Source organism: Neofelis nebulosa, chromosome 10 (genome assembly GCF_028018385.1).
Source record: "Neofelis nebulosa isolate mNeoNeb1 chromosome 10, mNeoNeb1.pri, whole genome shotgun sequence".
Classification (NCBI taxonomy): Eukaryota; Metazoa; Chordata; class Mammalia; order Carnivora; family Felidae; genus Neofelis; species Neofelis nebulosa.
Window position 1 is genome coordinate 69,317,446 of NC_080791.1, and position 26,800 is coordinate 69,344,245.

Sequence of the window (26,800 nt, forward strand, 5' to 3'; positions counted from 1 at the left end):
GGGGGGGGGGGAGTTGCAGGGACACAAACTGCAAATTGAGGGGTGTGGTAGGCAGAGTCACATCCCAAGTCCGTAGCCATCGTATCTGTGAATATGTTACATCGCACATAAAGGGGAATCGAGGTTGCTTATCAGCAGCTAGGGCGAGGATCTTGGATTATCTGAGTGGGCCCAGAGTAGTCACCAGGTTCCTTAAAAGCAGAAGAGGAGGGGAAACCAGGAGAGATGAAAGTAGGCAGCGGGAGAAGGACCCAGCCTGTTGTTGCAGGCTTTGAAAATGGGGAGAGGGGCTCACATAAGGAATGTGAGTGGCCTCCAGATGCTGGAAGAAGCAAGGAAAACCAATCCCTCCCCAGGGCCTCGGGAGAGGAATACAGCTCAGCCAGGACCCTCATAGACCTATAGACCTGGGAGACCAGCGTCGAACTCTCACCTGCAGAAGTTTGAGATTGTGTATTTATGTTGTTTTAAGGCACTCAATTTACTCATTTGTTAAAGCAGCAATAGATAACTAATATAATAGGAAAAAGAACTGTGTAACAATTAAGTCTACCCTGCATGTAGTTTTTTCTTAAAGCAATGATTTTCCTATATCTAAAGATATTTAGCCCAAAGGCAGCACAGGTCAGGATACCATAGAAAGGATTCCTGCATTTGGCCTCCAAGCCTAGTTCATATATGGGGTCTCTGTTCTAAGGCAAAATGGGCAAAGATTCCTTAAAAGGGCCCATTTGCCTGGACATCCCCCCTCCACAGCCACATCTGCCTGTGCGTGTGTGTTTAGCACTTCATAGCCCAGCCTGGACCATTTTAGGTTGGCTTGTCCCCAAAGGAAAGGATGGGATATGGTTTGAATTTGGGATTTGTTGGGAAGACAAGTTTGCTGGATTTTAGCTGTTTCTTGGATTTTTATATTAATTTGCTTTTAGAAAATATCGTGCGGTCAGATAAAGCTGATGAGGCAGAAATAGTTTGTATCTGATACCAGCACATTCTTTCTTATTTTCTTGCCTTCAGAACTGTCTGAAACAGGGGGCGCCTGGGTGGCTCAGTTGGTTAAGCGTCCGACTTCGGCTCAGGTCATGATCTCACGGTCCGTGAGTTCGAGCCCCGCGTTGGGCTCTGTGCTGACGGCTCAGAGCCTGGAGCCTGTTTCAGGTTCTGTGTCTCCCTCTCTCTGACCCTCCCCCGTTTACGCTCTGTCTCTCTCTGTCTCAAAAATAAATAAAGGTTAAAAAAAGAACAAAAATTAAAAAAAAAAAAAAAAAAAAAAAAGAACTGTCTGAAACAGGTTTGCCCTGAGTTTTCAGTTGGGAGAAACAGGTAGGGGGGTGGGGGGTGATGAACTACGTGTGAATCTCAGACTCAGATCACAGAGTTTGCCTCCTTTGTTGTTGATTCAATACTAGCATTCTTTCTTTGATATTACCTTTGCTCCATGGGAGCTCAGTGAATGCATTTCTTTCTGGGATAATCGGAACATCCTCAGCTGACAGACAATTATCTCTCCCATCAATACCTCCTCCTAGAAAATTCCCAAAGAACAGCTGTTGATGTGGTGGGATAGCTACATGATTATTTCCCACCGTTCGAGAGTAATTGCGGAGAGTTGTAATAGCAAATTGGTTATTTACTGTTAGTAGAGAAGCCTTTTAAAAACTAACCTGATAAATGTATACTGATAATTAAAGTTTTCTCAACTGTTAGAAAAGCAATATCATTCCAAAACCATCTGTCCCTGTTATCTAAATGAAAGCTAAAATGTGCACAGTCCTCATGACCTAGCTGTTCCACTCCTGGGAACACCCAACAGAAATGCATACACGTGTTCATCAAAAGCATGTGCAGGGGTGTTTAGAGTAGCTCTCTGATTTGGAAACATTGCCAGGGCCCGGCAGTGGTAGAATGCCTAGATCGTGGTATTTTTCACTTGGTGGAATCGTCTAGCAAGTAGCAGGTGAATGAACTGCCCACAACAGCATGCGTGAATCTCCCCCCTAGGGCTGAGCATATGAAACTGAGCACGAAGGAGTCAATCTGTGATTCCATTTATTTAAAGTTCAAAACACCAGACAGAACTAACGGACAGTGTTTTCCCCTCAAGATCACCCCTATGAGGTAAAGGGGTGATTGTACTCGAAGACAGCATGAACGGGAGGGCTTCTGGTTTCTTCATTGGGGTGCTGGCTGCATGAGTGTGTTCACTTTATGAAAATCAATGGACTGTAAACTTGTGATCTGTGCGTCTCTCTGAATGTATGTCAGACTTTAGTTTTAGGTAATAAATAAATAAGTAAATAAATAAATAAGCAAACTTCCACAACTTTAGAACTCCTAACTTGTTGAGCTAATTTCTGAGCAGGTTTTCGTAATGTATATATTTTAATAGCTTCATTTTTGATACTTCCTGTCATTAAAACCATAGATCCTCCATCACCAAGAAAAACTCATTAAAATTATTTGGGGACTTCGAAGGGACAGTGGTGAACCGAAGGTGGGATAGTAAGGACAGTCTGCCCAGGTGCGAGGCAGTAAGGACGTCCGTGGTGGTAGAGAAGTTTAATGGTCAAACCACCTAAAAATCGTTGTCACGTTTATGATCGCCATGTGCCCACGGTTCTGAACAATGCCGTTGACAAAATACTTCTAAAGAGAAAAAAATATTTTGTTGACCTAAGTCCTAAACGATTGGTGAAGTTAGTGTTTTCATTCCATCTACGCACACATATATATGCTTCAAATTAGCACACTTCTATTACGTGGCCGTTGTGTGACTTACTCTTTAGTAACACATGTGGACTCAGCCTGTGTCCATTCCTAGAAGTAAGTTCTTGACAGTTTGGAGTCGTTTGGGCTGCAGTCCCCGTGGCTAAACCATAGACCCGGAAAGGCACCCTGATAGCACAGTCATTATGCAGACGGCAAAACAGAACTGGAGTCACTTCAGTTCTGTCACTCTGTTACTACTTTGGGAGTTCTTGCATTTAAAATTTAAAACCGTGGGGCGCCTGGGTGGCGCAGTCGGTTAAGCGTCCGACTTCAGCCAGGTCACGATCTCGCGGTCCGTGAGTTCGAGCCCCGCGTCCGGCTCTGGGCTGATGGCTCGGAGCCTGGAGCCTGTTTCCGATTCTGTGTCTCCCTCTCTCTCTGCCCCTCCCCCGTTCATGCTCTGTCTCTCTCTGTCCCAAAAATAAATAAAAAACGTTATAAAAAAAAAAAAAAAAATTAAAATTTAAAACCGTGAAACAGAGTGCCAAGTCTTACTGAAAATAATTTTGTCCAATAAAGAAAAGAGGGTCTTAAAAATGAATCCAGTCTGCTGAGGTCCACGCAGTGCGCCGCTGCCCGGGACCGCTGCTTTCTTTCACCAGCATGACTCTACGCGCAGAAACTCTGAGAGATGGGGGCATTTCTGGGAGACACGGGAGGCTGTGGACATTTCCAGCAGTTTTGGTAACATCACATTATGGCAGATACCATTCCAAACATTTTTAAATTTTATATATAGACAGATTATTTTGTGCGTTTGTTTCTATGTTTGCTTTAGATTTTAAATGTCTGAGTCAGTTTGCATCATCAATGCCAGTGAAGTGAATAAAGTAAAAAAAAATGGAGCATTTTTTTTAAAAAAAGGGCAGAAAAGAAAGTCTTGTGCCTAGGGAGCTGAGGTGCAGTTCTGAAGACACCTCCCTCCTGGTCATATCACTGACATAAGTAGAGGTTGGTAGTTTAAAAGAAGTAACCCAGGGTGCCTGGGTGGCTCAGTCGTCGGTTAAGCTTCTGACTTCGGCTCAGGTCATGATCTTGTGGTTTGTGAGTTTGAGCGTGTCGGGCTCTGGACTGACAGCTTGGGGCCTGGAGCATGCTTCGGATTCTGTGTCCCCTGCTCGCTCTCTCTCTGTCTCTCTCTGTCTCTCTCTCTCTCTCAAAAATAAATAAACATTTGGGGCACCTGGGTGGCTCAGTCGGTTGAGCGGCCGACTTCGGCTCAGGTCATGATTTCGCGGTCCGTGAGTTTGAGCCCCGCGTCGGGCTCTGTGCTGACAGCTCAGAGCCTGGAGCCTGTTTCGGATTCTGTGTCTCCCTCTCTCTGACCCTCCCCCGTTCATGCTCTGTCTCTCTCTGTCTCAAAAATAAATAAACGTTAAAAAAAATTTTTTTAAATAAATAAACATTAAAAAAATTTTTTTTAAAATAAAGTAACCCACCCGGTTGCCTGTGCCGTTAACCACCTCCTTCCTATACTTCTCTCCACTCGTCACATCAGACTGCTTTTAACTGTTCATTGACCACCTTCCCTATACTTCGCTCCTCACACCAGACTGCCTTTGACTGTTCACCAGTCTTTCAAAACAACCCGATTGTGTCAAAAACAATGAGTTTCTTTGTAACTCAAATACTATCAGTTTATTTATAGCCCTTTGAAACTCCTTCAGTGCTGGAAAATTTTTTAAATGGAAGGAAAGGAAATGAAAAGTAATTTCTAATGTACCTTTCCTGCTGCACATAAACTCATTATTGTATCCATGTTGGGAAGCAACGAACTATTCATCAGTAGAGCACGCAGTAATTATTATGCTGTGCCTGGGTAATGGAATAGTATGCAGTTACGAAAATGTGAGGCTGCTCACGTTTTTAAATGGCTAGTCTTTTTAAAACTGATTATTTCCGTATCAGTACTGTATGAGTTCTAAGATGTAGCTGTGTATTTTTTTGTGTTTAGTTTTTAAAGTTTATTTATTTTGGGAGAGAGAGCGCGGAGATGGGGCAGAGAGAGAGGGAGAGAGAATCCCAAGGAGGCTCCACACTGTCAGCACCAAGCCTGACATGGGGCTTGAACTCATGAACTGTGAGATCACGACCTGAGCTGAAATCAAGAGTCGAACGCTTAGCCAACTCAGCCACCCAGGCATCCCAACTGTGTGTATGTATGTGTGTGTGTGTGTGTGTGTGTGTGTGTGTGTATATATATATATATATATATATATATATATATATATTTTAAAGCAAGGTTTGAAGAGTGCCACTCTTTGTGCAAAAAAGAGGGCAGGTGTGTGCTTGCTTATCTAAGTGCTAACTCTCTCCAAAAAGACGCTTGGAAAACACTGATCACCAGTGGAGAGATTGGCAAGTTCAGGGGTAGAAATAAAATGTACACTCTTTTTCCAGTTTGATTTATTTTCTTTCTTTTTTTTCTTTTTCTTTTTCTTTCTTTTTTTTTTTACTTACCACATATATGTTTTTACTTTTTTCAGAAAAATACTAAAACCTGTTGGCACAAACTATACCATGACTGTGAGAGTATAAATCCCACCACTGAAACATACCTGAGCCACTTCTCAGAGCCTCATGTCCTCAGCTGGTGGCAGAACAAGGCAGTGGTTCCTGTGGGCCCACGTGCACGCCACATGGCAGGTAGAAAGCTAGATATAATTCTGGGCTCCTGCATGCCTGAGACTCGTTGGTAACGTTCTCCTCTGGAGGCTGGAGCTCAGTAGACCCAGAGAGCTTGGGCATAGATGTCAGTCAGCATCAGACATCATCGTTTCTTGCTAACCTGCTCTTTTCGCGGAGTCAAGCGTCAAACCTGCAAAAAACCTGAAAATGTACACTTGGGTATTTTTATTTATTTACAATCTGTGCACCATATAATTCCAAATGGCAGAATGTGAGGGAGTGTTACTAAATTTATGGGTAATATAAACCTGGACAAGTACAAGTAAAAGCAGATTGGAATCCAGTAAAAGGAGCTATACGCTGGTTGTTAGTTGCTATTAGAAATACCTGGGACATGTAATTACTGTAGTTGAGCACTGAATTTAGCTTTGAATTTCTTGGCATGTAAGTAAAAAGGGGGAATTTAAAGCATATGGTTCTTTTTATTTGAGGCCAGGAAATCTGCAGTTTTGCCTAAGGAAAGGGACACTGTCTTGATATTCAATTCAAATGCAGATCCTCATTAAAAATATATATAGGATGACTCAGGTCTTCCTAGTGGTTACTGCCTGTCAGGGTTTGAGAATCAGCTGGTCAGAATGTGCCAGACCTCACAAACTGTGGTCTCATTTATGAGTCCGGTCCACCTGTCTCTCTCTAGCCCCCACAGTGGTGCAGATACCGTCCCTTGTCCGGACCACTTTGACAGTTTTCTGACCTGTCTCTGCCTGTGCTCTCACTTTTCCAGAGTCGTCTCCATGCTGTGTTTCGGGTGCCTTTTAGGAACTCAGATCCAGCCATAACTTGTCACTGTGCCCGTCCTGGGCACTTACAGCTCCTGCATCCCTTGGTTTTAGGATCTAAGACCTAAACCCTCCTGCCTCTCCTGCCACCCTCTCTCATCCCAGCCTTTTCGTGGCCTTGTTTCTGGTTCTGTGCACCTTGTCCACACTCTCTCAGGACACATTCACCCGCCTACGTCAGCTCTCCTACCGTCTTTGGATCTGAGCTGCATCATCCTCAGAAGCTTCCCTGACCCCCGAGTTGGTTCTCATGGCCCTCGATGCCTCTTTCAGGAGTGCTCACCCCTAGGGTGATGTCCTCCCTACTAAATTGTGAGCCCGTGGCAGCAGGGACTGGCCCAACTCGTGCTTACTCTGATCCCCAGCTCCCCACCCAGTGCCTGGTGTGCCATAGCAGATCACAAGGTACCGGAGGGGAGGGAGCCGTCAATCAGTGGTCCGGCCACTGCAGTGGCCTCGCAGCCTCCCTCCACAGTGGACACCAGACCGCACTGAGACGTTGATCCCTGAAACACAGCTCGGTTCACAGCACCTTCTTGTGCCAGAGCTTTCAAAGGGTCCCCATTTCCTGCAGCATGCAATCCACACCCCTTTTTTTTAGCCCTCCATGGCCTGGGTCCTGGTTGCATTTTCCAAACTCACTGCTCCTGGTGGCCTCAGTCCTTAACACTGCAGCTGGAAAGAGGCACCCTAGGCTGCTTCTACCCCCACTGTCCCCTAAACCCATCTCTGCATGTTCACTTTGTAACCACCCCGTAAGTAATACCCCTGGTTGAAAGTAATGCCTTCCCTTGTCTGAACTCTGAGCATCTTTGACGTGGTAGTATTTCTATGTCCCTTGTAGCTCTTTTAAGACATACCTCTCACTTGTGGTCCTGTATAGTGTCTAGCATAAACCTCACACAGTAGGTAATCCTACAATACCTTAAATGAGTGGGAATTACCAATGACTTGGCATCTTTGCAAGCCAGTCTTGAACAGGAGCCATTTCCCTCCTGGATGCTGTCATTTGTAATGAAGGTTCTGTTTTTGTACGTATAACAAGTGGCTAGCCAGCTGCAGATCTCCTGTTCTTTTAAATCTGTCTCCAGGTCCTGGGGCGCCTGGGTGGCTCAGTCAGTTAAGCGGCCGACTTCGGCTCAGGTCATGATCTTGCGGTCCATGAGTTCAAGCCCCGCGTCGGGCTCTGTGCTGACAGCTCAGAGCCTGGAGCCTGTTTCAGATTCTGTGTCTCCCTCTCTCTGACCCTCCCCCGTTCATGCTCTGTCTCTCTCTGTCTCAAAAATAAATAATAAACATTAAAAAAATTAAAAAAAAAAAAAATCTGTCTCCAGGTCAGTGAATGTGAGCCCAGGGCATACACTGCTTTCTGCACATATTTCAGAGACCTCCTGGATCCTTTATAACAAGGATAGAGTATTATTCTATACTGGACGCAAGAAAGCAAACTGAATAGATGCGTGTACCATTGTCATTTCACGGGAAGATTGCTGGAGTTAGTGTTCTCTTCAAAAAATGACCAGCGGGCTGCAGAACTTGTTTCTAGATCAGCATCACCTCACCACCTCCCTGCCCCCCACCCCCGCCCTCTGCTCAGCCAGAAGGAGTGGAGATCTCCCCCCCCCCACCCCCACCCCCGTCACTGCTCATTGCCGTGACTCCTGTAAAGAGAAAATAACCCCCACCTCCGTTTCCTTTCCAACAGGCCGACCTAAACTGCAATATTCAGGATGACGCTGGGGCCTTTTATGGTGTCACCAGTCAGTATGAGAGTTCTGAAAATATGACAGTCACCTGTTCCACCAAAGTGTGCTCCTTTGGGAAGCAAGTAGTAGAAAAAGTAGAGGTAAGTGGGCATCTGCAGACCGGAGCCTTCATTCGGGGGCACCCTGCTACCTTCCTTTCAGCTTTCACCGGGGCAGAGAGTTTTACTTTTCTGGTGTCTCCTCCTTCTCCCCCTTTCTCTCACCTCTTTTCCCTGTCACTTCTAAAAAGACACAGCGATTTGCAAGCAAGTGGAAGAAGCCCCCACGCCACCCCTCCCCGACTGCAGGGGCCCTGCCTTGTGTGGCCAGCAGTGTTTGGTGCCCTGGTGTGGAAGCTGCTACAGACAGGCCCCGCCCCTAGGTCCGAGGGCACTTCCGGGCGTTGTAAATAGCACCTGCCTTCTAAAACCCGGACACCTCAAGCCTGGTGCGGGTGCTTCTGCCCCTTCTACTCCTTTCATTGTTCCAGACAGATTCCAGCGTGAACTGGGGTCAAATACCTATTCATAGTTTTCCTGTTGCATACCTCCCTCCCTTTCAAAAAACGTGTGTTCTTTTCAGCAGGGTGGGTTGCTTTGTGTGAATGTTTGCGGTTGACATTCCACGTAAAGCTTTTTTTTCCGACGTCTTCTGCCCGTTAACCCGGTCCACCCGTCATGGCGGTCCTGGAGCTCGCAGGCCCCAGGGCCCAGCCTGACTGTGCCAGACTTGGTGCCGAGGCAGGAGAGAGAGGATGCCCTGGGCGGGAGGAGAGGTTTGAAGACTTTGGGCCGAACGATGAGGATCTGGGCTGCTGCACAGCCTTTGGCTTCCTGAGCACAGGAGGGGCATGCTGTGGATGGTGTTGAGGAGGTTACACTGGCCAGAGTGGATAGAAGGGAGTTGACTAGATGGTCGATGTCAGCTGAGGCGTCCTGAGCTTCATGAACATGGCAGCAGTGGGAATCCAGTAAAACATTTTGAATGGAACTTAGAGACTCACCAGATATTAAATACTAATGAGGAGGAAGAACCAAAGGTCACACATTTTGTGGTTGCAAGGGCCGCGCTGCCATGAGCAGAGATTAGAAAGTAAGGTATTCAAAAGCAAGTAGTCAGGGGATGATTCTAGATGCAAGACTGGAATTTGGAAGACTGAGAATACCAGTTGGGAATCCTAAGCATTAAGGAATTAAAGCTATGGGAATGGAGGGCTTGGTGCAGGGAGGGCGTGGGAGCAGTAGCCAGCCCTGGAGTGAGTGAAAGGGACACACCAGCAGAGGAGCAGAGGACAAAAATGGCTGAAGGAATTGGGGAACGAGCCCAACGCATGTCTGGGAAGCCCAAGGAGAGGGGAGGTGAGAAGGTGACCGACCGTGTAATGAGACAGGTCTGGGAGGCCTACGGCCAGATGACCTCCCATCTCCTCCGAGCAAGAGGAAGCACCATTACTGGTCAGTGGTTGGGAACGTGGAATGTTCGTGGGCAGCATTGCTGCTGAATAGCTGAATTGTCAGGGCTCACCTCTAGATGGACCACCTGCCCGCACAAGATGAACCAGACAAGTTACTCTGTTTCCCAGATTCCAAACTCATACCCAAAGCTGTATATAAAGTTCAGGGAGCAGGAAAATTTTGCCTTTGACTGAAATCCCAGGAGTTTTCATGTAGAAGGTAACGTGAGTGCTGGTGGAGTTTTGTAATTAAGCGTTTAATCCATTTCGAATGTATTTCCGCATTTGGTGTGAGATGGGTGTCCGCTTCTGTTGTCTTCCAAATACACAGGCGTTTGTGTCAAAACCGTTGATTGGGGCGCCTGGGTGGCTCAGTCGGTTGAGCGTCCGACTTCAGCTCAGGTCATGATCTCACACTCTGTGAGTTCGAGACCTGCGTCGGGCTCTGTGCTGACAGCTCAGAACCTGGAGCCTGCTTCGGATTCTGTGTCTCCCCCTCTCTCTGCCCCTCCCCTGCTCATGCTCTGTCTCTCTTTGTCTCAAAAATAATAATAAAAAAAAAAAAAACATTAAAAAAGATTTTTTTAAGATAAAATAAAACCCGTTTATTAAACGATTCATCCTTTTCCCACTGAGTAGATCTTAGATGTACCCCTATTAAGGTCCTGCATATCCTGGGAGCCATTCCTGGAGTCTGTTTGATTCCACCCTGTTTATCTCTCCTTGTCCCCCTCTACTATGTTGATTTGATTACATGGGCTTTATCGTATGTTCTTAAACCTGCTAAGGCAAGTCGATCTTGCTTTTCTTCTTATCCATATATTTTGTAGGCAGATAACCAGCACTTATTCTTCCAAATAATTAGATCACTTTAAAAAAAAGTAAAGAAAGCCAAAAACCTTTTGATCAATGTAATTATAATCATACTGGGTTTATATGTCATGTGGGGATAAACTGATACATTGCCAGTACTAAGTCTTTCCAGTGAAGGACGTATTTGCAGGTCCATTTACTTATCTTAATAAGATTTTGTAGTTTTTGCATATACGTTAATTTATATTAATTTGTTAATGCTATTTCCTGTTTCTAGATTTTAATGACCAGAAGAGAGACAAGTTCTTGGTTTTAGCAAAAATATGTTCTATCTGGCCATCTTGCCATATTCCCTTATTTATCTCTACTGGGTTTTGCCCCTAGGTTCTTGGATTTTCTACTTATGTGGTCATAGCAGCAGCAAAAAGAGCGGCTTTATTTTATTTCTTGTTTTCCAATGTTTATGCCACTTTTCTGTTACTATTATTTTCTCGCTTTCTTTCCATTTTCTAAAACCTCCAGCACACCTGTAAAAAGAAATAGGATGGTGAGTATCCCTGTATAGTTAGTTACTGCTGCTCATAGAGATGGATTTGGTGCTTGGCCATTTAGGGTTATACTTACTGTTGGATTTTATAAATGGTCTTTATATGTAAGTGCTTTCTTTGTGTTCTTGTCATACTGAGGGTTTTTATTAGTAACAGCTGCAATATTTTACCAAATGCCTGTTCAGCAACTCTTACTATCATTTTTCTCCTATTCGTGGACATCACGAGTTAATGCATGTCCTGTGTTTGAGCCACCACAGCATTCCTGAACAAAGTCCTACTTTGGACGCACTGATGTGTTCCATTTGCTATTTTACGTTAAGATTTTTGCATCTCATAAGTGATAATCACCTTTCCTCTTTATAGTCTCTCCGTGTCCATCGATTTCCTAAAAAGAATTGGGACACCTGGTCTGATGTAGTTTCCATAACAATGAAAACAATTGTTCCTTAAGAGTTCCATAAAACTCAGCCATCACACCAGGTGGTCTTTATGCCTTTTTCAGGGGTTCATCTCTAAACAAGTTTCTAGGCATTTCCACGGCAATTGAGCTATTGGAGTTTCCTATTTTTTGATTCAGTATTAGTAGTTTAAGTTTTGCTGGGAAAGCATCCTCTCCTCTACGGCTTTTTGCCTTACAGCGTTATGTGAAGTAACCTTTTACAAATCTCCCAATCTCTACTGTCATTGTGGTTTTGTCTCTTTTCTTCCTTAACCTTGTGAAGGCTTTATTTTATTTTGGCTTTTTAAGAACCAGCTTTTTAAAATTTATTCTGTCTCCATTTCTTATTTCTGTTAACATAGATTTGAGCTTTTATCTTTATTCATTTCCTATTCTGGGTTTTCTTTGGTTTCTTTGTGGTTTGGGTTTATTTTTGTGGGTTTTTTTTTTTTTAATCGAAGATGTGGTTTAGTTCTGTAATTTTTCGTCTTTAATGATGAACTCATGAAGCTACATCATTAAGTGTCCTCCAAGTATAGCTTCATCGGGTCCCATAAGTTTTGATGTAAAGGATTTTCCTTTTCATTATTCTTGAGATAGTTTGTAATTTCCTTTTTAATTCCTCTTTGATCCAAGGCTATCTAGGGGTGTGTTTCTTATTTCTGAGTGCTTCAGTGGGAACTTCAATACCAGTATTTTTTTTTTCTTTCCTTTTTTATTAAAGACATAAATAACTCACAGTCAGGAGCTCATGATCCGTGTTAAGTAGTTTTTTCCAAGGTAGAGAAGTTAGCTGCATTGGTTGTTGGCTGTGAGGCCTTTATAACAGTGACGGAGGATTTTCTCTGGGCTCTTTGAAGAATTGTCACTGGCTGGGCCCGCTCTCCCAGGTTTCCAGGTAGAAAATCACTAAGTAGGTGATTATATTTCTTTCCAACCTTTGCTTTCTTTTCTTTCTGACCTGTACAACGCTTCTTTAAAGCTATTCTGTTTACACATTTTGTTTTTTTAATTTCCAGAAAAATCCTGGATTTCTGAGTATGGCATTCAGTTTGGAAATAGGATTTTTTTTTTTAATTAAGTAAACTACATAAATAGTACAGCATCTAGTGGATGATTCATGTTGAAAAGGAAAAATGCTTTTGCAGGCAGCAATAGCTTTTTTCATGTATCTTGAAGTCAGAAGTGTAAAAGTACTCAACTCCTTTTTCCCTCACAGACGGAGTATGCGAGGTTTGAGAATGGCCGATTTGTGTACCGGATAAACCGCTCCCCGATGTGTGAATATATGATTAACTTCATCCACAAGCTCAAACACTTACCAGAGAAATATATGATGAACAGTGTTTTGGAAAACTTCACAATTTTATTGGTAACTGTTTTGCCTCTTTCCTCTTGGGGCAGACCCAGCTGGTGGGGAAAGACAGCAAGGTGGCCGGGCCAGGGGAGGTGACCAGGCTGTTGACCAATTACCATTTGAATCCACAGCATCCAGGGCAAGCATGGGCTCAGGTCTATAGAAGAGACGGGGTTTCATTGGGCTGGGCTAAGCTTTCTGAAGCTTGGGAAAACTAGAATCAAATGGGTAGTAAAAACTATGGTCCCTACATTCTAAACTCCAGCTGCACATTAGAAAGATGTGGAGAACTTTTAAAATACTTAAAAACTTGTAAAAGCCTGACACCAAGGCTGCATCCTAGATCAGTTAAATCAGGATCTCTGAGAATAGAACCCAGGCATGAATATTTTTTATAGTTCCCTGGGTAATACCGGTGTCAGCCAAGTGCGAATCCTAGAAGCATTGTCTGCAAATCTCAAATGAGGCAAAAACTGTAAAGTCCGTGGGTTTGTCCTTCAAATACACCTTGACTCATTTCACGAAGGATTGCAAGGCTTTAAAAGAGATAACATACCTTAAGACAGCAAAACATAAACCCTCAGTACCACAAGAAATAGAAAATTAAAATAGAATGTCATGACCAGGAAGAGGGCAGAGGAAGTATTCTCCATAGGCTGAAAAGTATGGTCAAAACGTGGGCAGCTAAAAGGGGAAGTGAAAACAGTGGTGCTCAGGGTCCACGATGCGAGAAGTTTCTGGTTCCCCTGGGCAGTGCTGGGGAGTGGGGGAGGGTCCCCTCAGATTTAACTTTAAAACAAATTTCCCATGGAGGCTTCATTTGGAGACTTGGGAAGGTTGTATGAACAGTGTTGTCCTCAAAAATCTGCCTATAAAATATGCAGCAGTGGGTTTCATAATGCTCATTTTTGAAAAAGTTAGCATTCCTTGATGTAACTGAAGGAAAAATGCCAAAACAGAACTTGGAAACAGTTGTGCTAAAAGGGGGCAGCAAGACGATATTGTGGTCAAATATTCAGCCCTCTGAAGGCCTGCTTTGTTGCTCTGTTTCTAGGATGAAAAACTGGAATACTTAGGGCAGAAGTTGTTTACCAGGAGTTTTTGGATCCTTTGAAACCAGGGTTCTCAGTCAATGGTGTGCTACTTTAAGGGGGAAAAAAAAAAAGAAGGCGGCCGTTCCGCAACCTTCCCCCAAACCCTTGATTTATTAGCTTTTGCCCATTTCCGTGGTCAGTTTCAGAGTACCAGTGGTTGTCCAGTTCATGAACTTCCTTAATATTCAACTTTCAGAAGCCAGTAGGAGCCAGCTTCTTCACACCAAATGTGAGAACTGAGTAAATAAAGGTTTAGAAATTAGAATCTTCTGCATATCAGATTCAGCCAGGAAGCTTTTAAAAATTCTGGGGCCTGGTCCCCATCTCAGATAAATAAAATCAGAACCCCTGGAGGTGGGGCCCAGCATCCTGGTTTTGTTTCATTTTTACAGCTTCCCAGGTGTTGAGACCCACTATAGGGGATGGCTAAGTGAGCCACAGAGAGCCTCAAGAGTTCACAGACACGTGATCGGCATACAATTGGCGGACAGATCATTTGGCATGTAATTTTCATTTATTCCTGAGAGGGAATCTCCGTGGATTCTCAGGCGTGTCCACGAGAAACTAGCAACCTGAGGGAGAGTTTGGAAAGCCTGTTCTTTAATAACTATTATTTACTAGTATCGTGTTCCCTGATGGTCTCTGGCGAAAACTGAGCAGTTCACGGTTTGGGCTGCTGGCAGGCACCTGTCGTATAGGTGCTTCCTGTTGCTATTTAAGAACACGTGACTTTTGGGGCGCCTGGGTGGCGCAGTCGGTTAAGCGTCCGACTTCAGCCAGGTCACGATCTCGCGGTCCGTGAGTTCGAGCCCCGCGTCGGGCTCTGGGCTGACGGCTCGGAGCCTGGAGCCTGTTTCCGATTCTGTGTCTCCCTCTCTCTCTGCCCCTCCCCCGTTCATGCTCTGTCTCTCTCTGTCCCAAAAATAAAAAAAATAAAAATAAAAAATGTTGAAAAAAAAATTAAAAAAAAAAAAAAAAAAAAAGAACAGGCGACTTTTGTGCTCAGATGAGCAAAATGTGAGTGTGGCACCTTGGGGTGGACGTTGAATAGCCTCACGAATTAACCCAAACTCTCTTGAGTGAATGGGCCAGCCCACCTCTCTTGGAAGCAGCCTTAGGCATTCTTACAAACCAGTTCTAAGGTCTGTTCCAGCATGTTAAGGAATATGTCCTCATTGCCTATAACCCTACCTCACAGAGCATAGCTTGGGAAAAATCAGGCCCAGAAGAAATTAAAAGCATCTGTTGGCCACCAAACTCATGAATACTAGTAATACTCTTTCAGAACACGTGACTTCCAGCAGCTTAGATATTCAGAAAACACACCATATTATGTTAATTTCCAAAATGTATCATTAAACCACTAAATAAATCCTTTTGCTGTGAAGAACTAGGAGCTCTCAATAAATGTCTGCCAGAAATAATATTTTAGCATTTAGAAAAGCTGAAATTAAACCAGTATGCCTGGATTATGAGAGTCACATCCTCTCCTTGATAAATAAAGGAGAAATAGTACTTCTGAGCTCTTCCTCCCAGGAAGGGTGTAGGAATACGGCCAGGCTGGCAGCTGCTGGACACAGTGGCAGGTATTTTACCAGGTATTGGGTACAAAACCTCTGTCAGCAAGATCAATCCCAGACCTTACTGGCTGGTGAGCTAGACTCTGATTTCATCAGGATGATAGAGAAATTGAGGTGAACCCGTTAAGGGAAGGCCTTAGTGACAGTATCCAGACTGAGGAAGACAGTAGCTGAATCATAGGCCAAGCGTTCTTGTCCTCTTTGGGGGTATATTCAGACATACATAGACGTTGGTAGGGACATTTTTTTCTTTCCTCCTTTTGAATCTCAATCATCAAGTCTAAATAGGACACATTGGGGGTACCTAGCTGGTTCAGTTGGTAGTGCATCTGACTTGATCTCAGGGTTGTGAGTTTAAGCCCGACGTCAGGCCTGGAGGCTACTTTAAAAAAAAAAAAACAAAAAAACCAAATAGGACATTTTCTTTCCCAGAAAGTTTGCGAGAAGGTAAGGTAAACCACAGAGGTTCCAGGCACAGTGCTGAATCTTTTGTAGATGTCGTATTATGAAATTCTCACCGCAGAACTACAAGGCCATATTTATTCCCATTTTATGGATAAGGAATGTTAGGCCTCTCTGAGGTCACAGAGCTAAGGACACACATAAATTGAGACTTAAAATGATAGAAAAGACACTTTGCAGGTTATTTCATGATCATGGAGTCTGAAAATGGGGGTTTAAGATCCAACTCTACTTTATGATCTTGGTTTGAGTAAGTTACTTAAAGTCTCTAAACAGTTTCCTCCTCCGTTTACAAACAAAATGCTCACATCTGTATGCTTCACCTCAAAGGTCATTGAGAATATTTTCATTTGTTCAGCTAAACTATGGAGAGATTGTACTAGCTGCCAGAATACAGTACAAATATAACACAGTCCCTTTCCGATAGTAAATCCTGGCCTGGTAGGGGAAAGAGACGGTTACAATACCTTCGTACATTACATGGCTGCAGTATCCTTGAGAAACAGACACCTGGACATACAGAGTAGTGTAACTACCTGAGCAGTTACCTGTAGTTGGAATGAGGTGGGAGAATTCCCAGAGATGTTAAAAGATGAGGTTTAAGTTGCCTTGATGGATAAACAGACATTTTGCAGATTTACCAAGCAAAGGGCTTTTCGGCAGGTGCATACTTAAGCGTTAGGTGCTGGGATGTGACCTAGATGGGGTGGGACAGCCTTCCTGGAGGCTCCTGAGAGAGCCAGGGGTTCCTCAAGCGATCCATCACAAAACGGATGTAAACCAAACGGTGGCTGCTGGCTGGCAGAGGGAGGTACGTGGTGCCACGAGAGCACATGACAGGAGCATTTGCCTGGTCAGGGAGGCTTCCCGAAGGAAGAAACCATTGAGGCATACCCTCCGGGTGACTAGGCGGAGAGGGTGGAGAAGGGCACTGCAGGTGTGCAGGCAAGTGGAAGGACTGGAAATGGGGGGTGTGGCTGGCGTGGAGAGAGGGAGGAGCCCAGGGAGCCAGCCAGGTAGGAACAGCCACGGGAACAGCCAGACCGAGCAGGGTCTGCTCAGCCATCGGAGTTTTTAAGCAAGAGTGTGTTGTTGTCAGATTTATATTACTTACAGGGGTTTTGTGGCTGCCGTGTGTCCCTGGGAATGTGTGAGCCAGGGTAGCTCCTGGTAGGGGAGTCTGGGTGCTTGGCTGGTCCCCTGGGCTGTGGCGGTAGAGACCGGGATGATTCAAGAGCTGTTCAGGAGGTAAACGCAGGCAGGACATGGCATTTCTTTGGACATGGGGAGAGAGGGAGAGAGGTTTCCAGGATAAGAGGCCTGCATACTTGGAGTCTGGTCTGTGAAGGAAGAGGCAGGAAATAAGACCAGGAAAGCAGGTGGGTACCAATATTGAAAAAAATCTTTATTCCCCAGAAACAATAAATGTAGATAATCCATTATTGTATCAATTCATTTGTCTAGAGCAGCATCGCTTAATGATTAGAAAACAAGGTCTTCAAAATCAGATCTGGGTTTCTTAGTTGACAGTTGTCTAACCTTAATTTTTTTTCAAACTATCAAGTTTTTTTTTGTTTTGTTTTTTGTTTTTTGAGAGAGAGAGAGTGCAAGTGTGGGAGGGCCGTAGGGAGGGGGACAGAGGATCCAAAGCAGGCTCTGTGCTAACAGCAGAGAGCCCGATGTGGGGCTCGAACTCATGACCGCAAGTTCATGACCTGAGCCAAAGTCAGACACTCAACTGACTGAGCCACCCAGGTGCCCTGACAGTTGTATAACCTTAAATCACCTAACTCCCCTGCCTCCCTCTCTGTCAGAGGGGAGCTGATAGGGCACCTACTCATGGAGTTATTATAATATTACATGAGACGGATGTGTATGAAGCATTTAATACTGAGTAGATGTATACTAAGCAGTTACTATATGTTGGCTATTATGTGGATTGTCATTTATTCAGCAAATATTTATTAAATGGCTGTTGTGTGCCAGACTAGTTATTAGGCAACATGGTCCCTGTTCTTCAGGAATTTATAACCCATTGAATGACATGGGTATTAAAAAAAAAAAAAAAATCTTACAAATCTGTGTGTACTTACAGACAGTACTGTGTGCTCTGATGGGGAATTACAAGTTTGTGAGACTTTAGTCATCAGTCAGAGACCATACCCTTGGATACCGAGAAGGCAAGGGAAACAACATGGGTGAAGCAGCCTGACAGAGCTGGGGGCGGGGCCCCCGATGCACTGGACTAGGCCCTCAGACTCCAAGTGTTTGAAGGCAAGGGGCTTTTAGAAAGTCCCTTGTGAGAATGGCTCTGAGAAGTAGGGAGGGGCCGCAGGGACCTGGGTCAGATCCGGTCACTCAAGATAGGAACGCAGGCTGAGACCATGGGCAAGAAGAATAGAGAGCTGGAGTCCACCGACTTCAACCAGGAGGGGAAGTAGATGATGAGTATTGAACTAGATGAGTATTTCAAGTACATTTCGAAAGCTAAAGCCTATATGAATGAGAAATGAAAAGAAAGATCCTTTGACAAAATTCTTCCACCATTCCTTACTCAGCACATATTTTACTGAGTCCCAGCACTGCTGGTTAACATTGGTGAGCAGGGCATTCGTGGGGCTCATGTCTATCATTGGCCCTTGTGAAACCAACCTCGTAAAAGTTTAGGTACAAGATGGGAGGCGTTTCCTAGGGGAAATGACCCGTCTCGTGGGACAGACTGCTAGAAAATTGTCTTCGTTGTCAAGAAATTGACCCTCCCCCAAAACCCACACTAATTCTTGTGGTCTCTTTGTGGACCCAGATAATGGGTGAGGCCCTGTCCGGAAGGTATTTCTTACACATGGTACCTAAGTTCACATAGGATTCAAGTCAGACCCAGAATATCCCGAGTTTGTTGGAGAGGGCAGAATCAGGCCAGAACACCTCCAACAGTCTACCTGCTGGACTTGAGACTGTTCCTCTCCAAGCAAATCCTAGTTGTCGTGGTATAGATGGAGTATGTCTTCATCTATGTGAGTTTTTCTATCTGTATGTATGTGTCTATGTGTGTGTGTGTGTATATATATATATATATATATGCTTTTTTTTTTTAACAGGTGGTAACAAACAGGGATACACAAGAAACTCTTCTCTGCATGGCCTGTGTATTTGAAGTTTCAAATAGTGAACATGGAGCACAACATCATATTTACAGGCTTGTAAAAGACTGAACATGGTTATTTATATATATAGACATCTGTATATACACACACACACATACACACACACACACATATGTGCGCACACACACTCTCTCTCCATTACTGAATGACTGACTGTAAACCTCACCACACAGGGGGGTGCCCTGGCCCCGAGGTCACCCTGACTTTTTCTAAATCCTGTTTGAGTGAAGTCATTTTTCATGTGTTCATACTATCATCATAGCTGTGAAGTTCTGGTACAGTTGTAAAAAGAGAAATCGAGTTGTTTCTATGTGTCCTTCAGATCCACAGCCCACAATTTTTTGGGAAGGATGAACCTTAAGAACCCGGGTCTCAGTCTGTAGAGACCTGTTTCTAATTGTGGTAGAAAAAATTTGAGACAGAGCATTTGCCATGGGACATTTACAGCCTTTATACAAATGTATTTAGTTCTTTTTTTTTTTCCAACATAAAATTCTTGTTTTAAGATACAAGTAAAATTAATCTTTAAATATAAATGTAAATTAGTACACAAAACTAAGAATCTTTAGACTTATCTTTGTAACTAATTAGGGTGGAAGTTATGAAAGAATGTAATTCACTAAATTATTTTTTAAATGAAACTTTCCTTTCTTTTTTGAAACCAAATGTTAAAATATAGCCTTAAATGCTTGGTAGAAATATTCTAATGAGACAAATTTGTACTTTTTTTTCCTCAAGGTTAAAACTAATCTCTTAATCCATTAAACTCTTGAACAGGTATTACAAAGGAAGAAAACTTCACCCCTTATCCTTAACATATATAGTATATTTAAGAAATATAAAATTGTATTGTACTAATGTGATGATTATTTAATGAAAAAAAAAGATGGCTCTTTTTGCAATAAGTAGATAAATACTGAAAATCTAAACGTACAATGTTTATAGTCTTGTGTGTGCAGTTATATTTTATATGGACAACCAAATTTTTTATAAAGATGAGTAAATGTTTGAACCACTGAAATCTAATAACAAAAATTTTAAATTGGCACGAATACTGCACTGTGAGCTGCAAAATCTAGAAAATCCTGTGGCTGGGAGAAATTTCATCAACCAAACAAGTAAAAGGCTCATCAGTTTTAGCATCTCTGCTCCCCAGAAAACTTGCAAGCATCCTCACCAGCCTGTGGATAAATTATTTCTGGTGAACCAACATGCATATTAACCTGCTGTAACTATATGTGTATGTGTGTGTTTGTGTATGCCTCTATACACATATACATGTGTAGTTATTCAACACATATTTATTGAACATTTAGTGTCACTCAATTTGCTAGGTGCTGATACGTATGTATATCTCAATCTGTGTCCATAGATCTAGCTATATTCTCACAGGACATCCGTTTTCTCAACATCTCTCAATAAGTCAGAGTACTTGTTTGAGGTCTGAGAGGCCCAGCGCCCTCTGACTTTTTCAAACAGACTCATTTGGGAGGTTCTCTTCCCAGGAGAAATTCGACTTTCCGACCCAAATATTCCAAAGCATTGCCCAGGCACAGCTGGTTTGAAGTGGCCAACATGTCTTGGGTTATTTTTCCATAAGTGCTTCATTGGGAAGGAGAGAGGGCATACTCTCCAACTTCCCAGAGGAAAGTGACATTTTTATATTTGCCAGGCATATGTTAACATGGTGGAATAAGTTCTGTAAGTCACGAACCTTATTAAGACTTTTTCATTAAGCTGGAAAATGAACACCCTGTTCTTTCACCTCCAAGTAACTTCCCCTCTTCCCTGTCCCACCACCTGCCCTGCTTGTGTATTGATTAGTGCCTGGTGGTCATGATCATGAGGGTGTGGCTGGCTTGTGGCAGAGGGAAGGACACTGGACCAAGCCTGACCTGTTCCAAACTCATATGCCACCGGTTCCTGGGAAGACCAGAGAAGAAAGTGCAGAATGTTTCCCATTTGGAACGCACATCCCTCATTCACACCAGTGGGATGAGATCTGTCTTCCCTCTGTAAAGAAACTAACATTTATTCTCTGATTCTAAGTGGGCCTTGGAAGGATTGGCCCCAGTTGTCCGTTCCATCTGGTCTCCAGCCTAAGCATTTAAGCTTCTTCCATGGTCATCATACGTAAGGACTTCTCTTGGTCACCCCTCCCAGGGATGCTTTTTTTGCTCCTGTCTCCTGCATCTTTCCTCGAAGGAAACCCCACTCACCCAGGACCGGGACCCTACGGAGGGGTGTAAATGACCTGCCATGGCCAGAACCATCCGAGAATTCAGGGAGAGGGGCATCCGATTCACATTCCCACCCAGGAATGGGGTCTTCTGTGCTGCCAGGAGGGCTCCTGAGGGTTTACTTTTCAAAGCACAAACAGACCCCAGAAGAGCAGCTAGAGGGTGGTTGAACGTTGGCTGCAGAGAAGGGCAGACCCCGGTCCGCTGAACTCACAGAGACAGGCTGGGCCCTTTAATGCCACCCTGCCAAGTGCCCTCTTCCCCCAAATGCCTTCGTGGTTGAGTTTGGGGCATTTACACGAACATCCTTGAGGATTGCTTTTTGCTCTCAAGACATTTCTAAGATCTTTAAAATTTTACTTCTTGTCTTGTTCTTCTAAAACTTTCTCCAGGGCAGATATTTTCCCTATCTTAACCACTGACCCAATCACCCAAACACTTGGCCCTCTCTCCATCTCTCTCAAATTAGGTGCTGGGGTGGGATTTGTGTAGTAACACCTAATCCAGATCTGTCTTTGGCCTTTCACCCTTAATAGCAGAGTCTTCGCCCTTTATATGTAAAGCTTCCTAAATCATAAAGAAGCCTTTCCACACCTCTGTCTTTACAGCTTTCTTTTGGGTACCATCTATCCTGGTGACCCTCTGCTACCAGGATTGAGTCAGGGACATCATGTGCTTTTACTGGAGAATTTGGAGGCTGATTTACCACAGCTTAGACAGGAAGGCACTAAAGAACTAGACTCTGGTCTGTTGGCATTTGTTTCCATCTTAGCAGGAGACCTAAAATTACAATCAGGACTTTTTCAGAACAGGTAGAATCCCAGAAGGCCTAAGCTATACCAAGCCAGGGTTTCTAAACCTCAACACCGGACAGTTTGGAGCAGTTCCTTGTTGTGCGGGACTATCCTGTGCATTGTAGGAAGTTTAACAGTATCCCTGGCCTCTTCCCCACCCTGCCTCAGCTGCCACAATCCAGAATGTCTCCAGACATTGCCTGGTATCCCATGGAGCACAGCACTGCCCCCCATTGAGAAGCACGGCCCTAGGTCTTACAGGTCACCAATAGCATATTTGAGATTTTCTGGTTTCCTTCCATTTCACCCTTAGAAGGTTTGCTCTCCTGGGAGCCTTGTTTCAGGACATTAAGAGGCAGGTAGGAATATTACTCAAATGACATTATGTCCAGGTCTCTTCCAGTTCAGAGCTTCTATGTCAGTGCAGAGTCTGTCTCGCTACAAAGTATCCCTTCCTTCATCCCTGGGGAAGTCGGGAGCAGCTGGTGGCCATCGTGCAGATAATCCACTTGCACCTCTATGTTAGGTGCATTTGGAATTTGATCTTCATGTTTTCGTGTACCAGCTTGAAAGGAAGTTCCGGCTATTTTCATGATTCCTCAGAAGCTTATGGGTCTCCTGATCGAAGCTGTCATCATTTCAGTGAACTTCCTCTGGTCTTCTACAATCTGCCCTACCTTCAGTGCTGTTGTTAGAATTTATGGAAGCCTTTGGAACACTTCTTTTCATCTTTAGGGATGGAGGAGAGCGGGACCAGTTCTGGAAGAGGGCTGATAGGTTTTTTTTTTTTTTTTTTAATTGAGCTACAAGAGGGCACAATCTACCGTCTTTCATTTAGCCGATGAGAAAGTTGAGGCCCAGAGTGGAAGTGACCTGCTGAAAGTCACCCAGCTAGTTAATGACAGAATAAGGATGAGGAGGCTCTGGGACCTTGTCACTTAATCCTTGGCCTCTCCTGGTGGAGGTTGTTCCTCTCCGGTGCTCAAGGCTACCTGATCCCTACAAAGGTGTGCACAAGCTCAGGTCAGAAGAGAGGGGGAAGATTAAGAACCGTCCCCCTCAGCCAGAGTAATAGCATCCCCCCCCCGCCCCCCCCCCGCCCCATGCTGACGTTACTTCTCACATGGAGCCTCTGGTCCGCTTGGAGCTACGCGAGACACGCACAAGCAGATATGAAAGCTGATGAGCCTTTTCGCTTACCCTGAGGACAACTCACCTGCCCCAGACTCTGAGTCCAATTTCTTTTTGCCAAACATCCCAGCAGCAAAGTCCCACACTCAGACCAGCCAAAAAAGCAGCCCCGGTTCCCGGCACTTGGCGTTACAGGTCCCCAGAGGACTTAAACCCAAGGCTTCTTTAGGTCTCGATACCGTAGCGGCTTTAGCAGTCTGTTTTTGTACAACCGTAAATTATTTGAATTGTATGAGATGACAGTCGACTTTACCAAACCAGGTACATACAATTTGTATAAGTTTGTATATGCTCTGTCTGGTACACCACACCTGTCCTAACAAAGGGTAGAACCAATTCTGTGCGTTGGTGTTCACACCTGTGACATTGAGAGGAAATGTCTGCATTGCTTCTTTCTTTCTGTTGCTGTTTCTGTGGCAAAGCCCTGCACATGTCATTTCTGAAAAGCCTTAAATCTTTGAGACGTTGCATGTAGGGTGCGCAGTGCAAAAGGCTGCCTCGGAACTGTGAGCCCTTTTGTAAGCTGGAAGCATTTCTCTTACTACTGTTATTACTTTTTTAGGGAGTTTTAAATTCAGAGCTGCCAAAGCGTTCCAGTAAGCAGTGCCTTAGTGATACCTAGTCATGCCGCCGGCCTTTTCTTACCCAACCCTCCACGCCCATTTACGAAATTGGCCCAGCATTTAAAACCACGCAGGCAAAAACCGTTCTCATTTCTCTTGCGTAAGCCCATTTTTCTCCATTTCTATAAGAAACTGGCCACACTTGGTCTAAAATCGGAAGCCGAACATGAGTGGGTTCTTTGACCGCACTCTCCAATGTATATACCAAAATGGAAAGTTTTCCAACTTCGTAGTTTACCATGAAAAGCAAATTGTACTTTTAACGCTGCCTTTTAAATTCACGACCAAATACTTAGCTATTTATGAACCTTCTGCGCTCTAGCATGGAAGTGCCTTTGGTTTGAGATTCCAGCTTAGAAAAGTGCTGCCGTGGTAAATTTGTAGAGAGACCAAAAATATTCTGAGATCACCGTAATGCCTTTGGTTTACCAGGATGAGTAACCAACCACAGGCCTCAAGCGTGCGACGCGGACCCTGCCTGTGGCCGCCACCAGTCACCAGTGGCACACCGCGGGAGGAGGGCCCCCGGGAACTGTCGTTGTCCTGTCTGTGTGTGCCAGCGACCCAGGTGTCCCCTCCGCTCGCCACCCAGCCCCGCGTCCATGTGAGGGGACTTGCACACAAACGGCAGACTTCCGGCCGGTGGACAGATCCGTCCTTCCCCTTCTGTTCGTGTCCAGTCTCTGGAGGCTCACTTTTCCATCCGGACGACCGCGCGCACTCACCTGGTTTACCATGTAAAGTATACCATGCCGAGAGCTAGAAGCCTCAAACTGAGACGACCGTGCAGAACAAAAAGCCAGTTAGGGTCATGACAATTGAAGTGTTCTTCTTACGGCGCAGATGTTGACTCTGAGTGTTGTGTATGAATGTGCTATGAGAAACTTCCAAAGAGCACCATTCACAATTCGGCATTTTCAAAGAATGTTCCAGCCCTCAAAAGGGCAACTCTCTAGAGTCCGTGTTGGCTTTTATCCAAACCTTGTGTAGCTTGGGAAAACTGTTAGAGGTAAGGAAGAGGAGTGGAAAGGACCAGAAGGCAAAAACACCAGCCAAACAAAAGCCAGGAGAAAAAAAAAAAAAAAAATTGTCCTTTACCAATATAGACTTCAAAATGACATCAGACATCTTTGAAAGTTAGCCTCTGAACTCTTAATGCGTATGTTCTTTCGTCCCACCTGGTGTCTTTAAGAATACCCTGTCTGGGCTCTGAAATTTCAGGAGTGATTCCTACCCACACCAAGTTGTGAGTATAGAAATTTCTACAAGAAAAAAAAAAAAAAAATCCAGTGATGAAAAGGAAACTGACCTAACACAAGCGCTAGTCAGCTGCTTGTATCCAACCCCTCCCTGCTAGTTTACTCCACCACAACTTGAAAGAAATTAATCAATTACTTGTTTCCCTGCTTCTCTTCTCAACTGTTACTGTGCTTTGTTTGGCAATAGATTTCTCCCATAAACTCATCATCGCTTCTTATCGTTAAGAATGAAGGTTTTGTGTTTAAAATGTATTGCGTTGCAAGGATAGTTTCACTGAGGTCACGCACCATTAACTGAGATGAAATATTTGTATTTATTGTCATACTTCCTAAGCTATCGCTTGTTTTATTCTTCGTGAATTTGCGTTGAGTCGGTCATATGCCACGCCCCATCACTTTAGTTCATTTGAAATGGCATTTATGTTCCCTCCTGTTCCTCATTAAATGGGGTCAGATTCCAGTAGATTCCGCCTCTCTCAGGTAGACTCTTTTGTCTGCTTTCCATTATGGTTTGCCCCTCCCTGGTCTCTGAGAGAGGCCAACAGAATCTAGGTGTAAATCAATTGGAAACCAGTCTCGTATTTCTTTATTTTTATTGTTATTTTTTTGGATCATTTTCTGTGATTAGTTTGACTATGTAAATTAGATATTAACTGCACTTCTTAAAAAGGAAAAATACATCTCCCTGTTACCTCCTGGAAAGATTCACTTCTGTAGGCCTTTGTCAATAGGCTCACGCCTGCAGAGAAGGGGGAAAAAAAAAAAAGAAAGAAAGAAAACACAAAAACAGTACGTGCCTGAAAAACAACAATTTTGTAACATTTAAAAAAGAAACCCGAATAGCCTTTAATTCTTTAATATGCTTCAATTTTATGTAAATTGGTTTTGCCACATGTGTTTGTTCACATTCTAAATGACTTAATGGGATTCTCACAGTCTGTGTCTTTGTGTCCCGTGTATACTATGGGCTTGTGACGGAAACGCTTCATCTGTTCAGTGGTTGCTTTGATATTGTACTGCGGCTGGGAGGGGGCTATGGAACCTGCCTGTGGGTAATAAGGTTCCTCTTGGTAGATTGGAGATCGGGGGGGGGGGGGGGCAAATTCTCACACACGTTTTCTTAAACTGTTTGCAGAAACTTTCAAAAGGCATTCGGTTAAACCTCTCGGCAGTACAGTATTCCTGTATTTGTTAACGTCTGTGTTTAGGTACTGGTACCTTTTTGTTTAAAAATGTTCTAAGTGTTGGCTTTAAAGTGAATTTATCTTTAGTATGATAGTTATATGAAAATTATAGGGTTTGTGTGCAGAGAATTTTTTTATAAAGTGCTTTGTAAAAAAAAAAAAATGTATTCTAGCTTTCGCGGTACATATGTGTGATAACTTTAATATCCATGACAGTTAAGTGCAATTATTTCATCACTCTAAAAATGCTATTTTTGTGTCAGTTCCTGCAGGTGTTTTCATGTCTTTGCAAAGTGACACATTTTGATGCCTTCTTGATAAAGTGGTAGACATTTTGTAGCTTTCTAGAAACTTTGTATTCATACGGTATCAATGAAAAATAAAGACAATGAAAGTGTGGGTTACCTTTTTTATCTGCAAAAGTGTATGCTGTTGAAAATGACATGTGATTATGTGTTGTGGGTGAGCTGTGGGCTCCATGATTCGGGTGTATGAGGCACACCCGTGCATAAGAAAGCCTTTGATTCACTGAGTTAAGTTTACTGTGTGCTTGGCACTGGCCAAGCGTTTGTGATACAATGTGGATACATTGTTTCCTTTCATTCTTACAAT

At 43.9% G+C, this 26,800-nt stretch overlaps 1 protein-coding gene across 10 annotated transcripts in view; it reads left to right on the top strand.

The window, feature by feature from the left end:
* The window catches only part of TEAD1 (TEA domain transcription factor 1), a 270,973-nt gene extending 244,388 nt beyond the window's left edge, over nucleotides 1-26,585 (top strand). For all 10 annotated transcript variants that reach the window (XM_058688278.1, XM_058688276.1, XM_058688285.1 and 7 more), the window contains 3 exons: nucleotides 7,945-8,085; nucleotides 12,460-12,612; nucleotides 18,832-26,585. In XM_058688278.1, the coding sequence (XP_058544261.1) occupies nucleotides 7,945-8,085; nucleotides 12,460-12,612; nucleotides 18,832-18,945 (408 nt within the window). In that variant the 3' untranslated portion in view covers nucleotides 18,946-26,585. The remainder of the gene's footprint in view (nucleotides 1-7,944; nucleotides 8,086-12,459; nucleotides 12,613-18,831) is intronic.
* The last annotated feature ends 215 nt before the right edge of the window (nucleotides 26,586-26,800 follow it).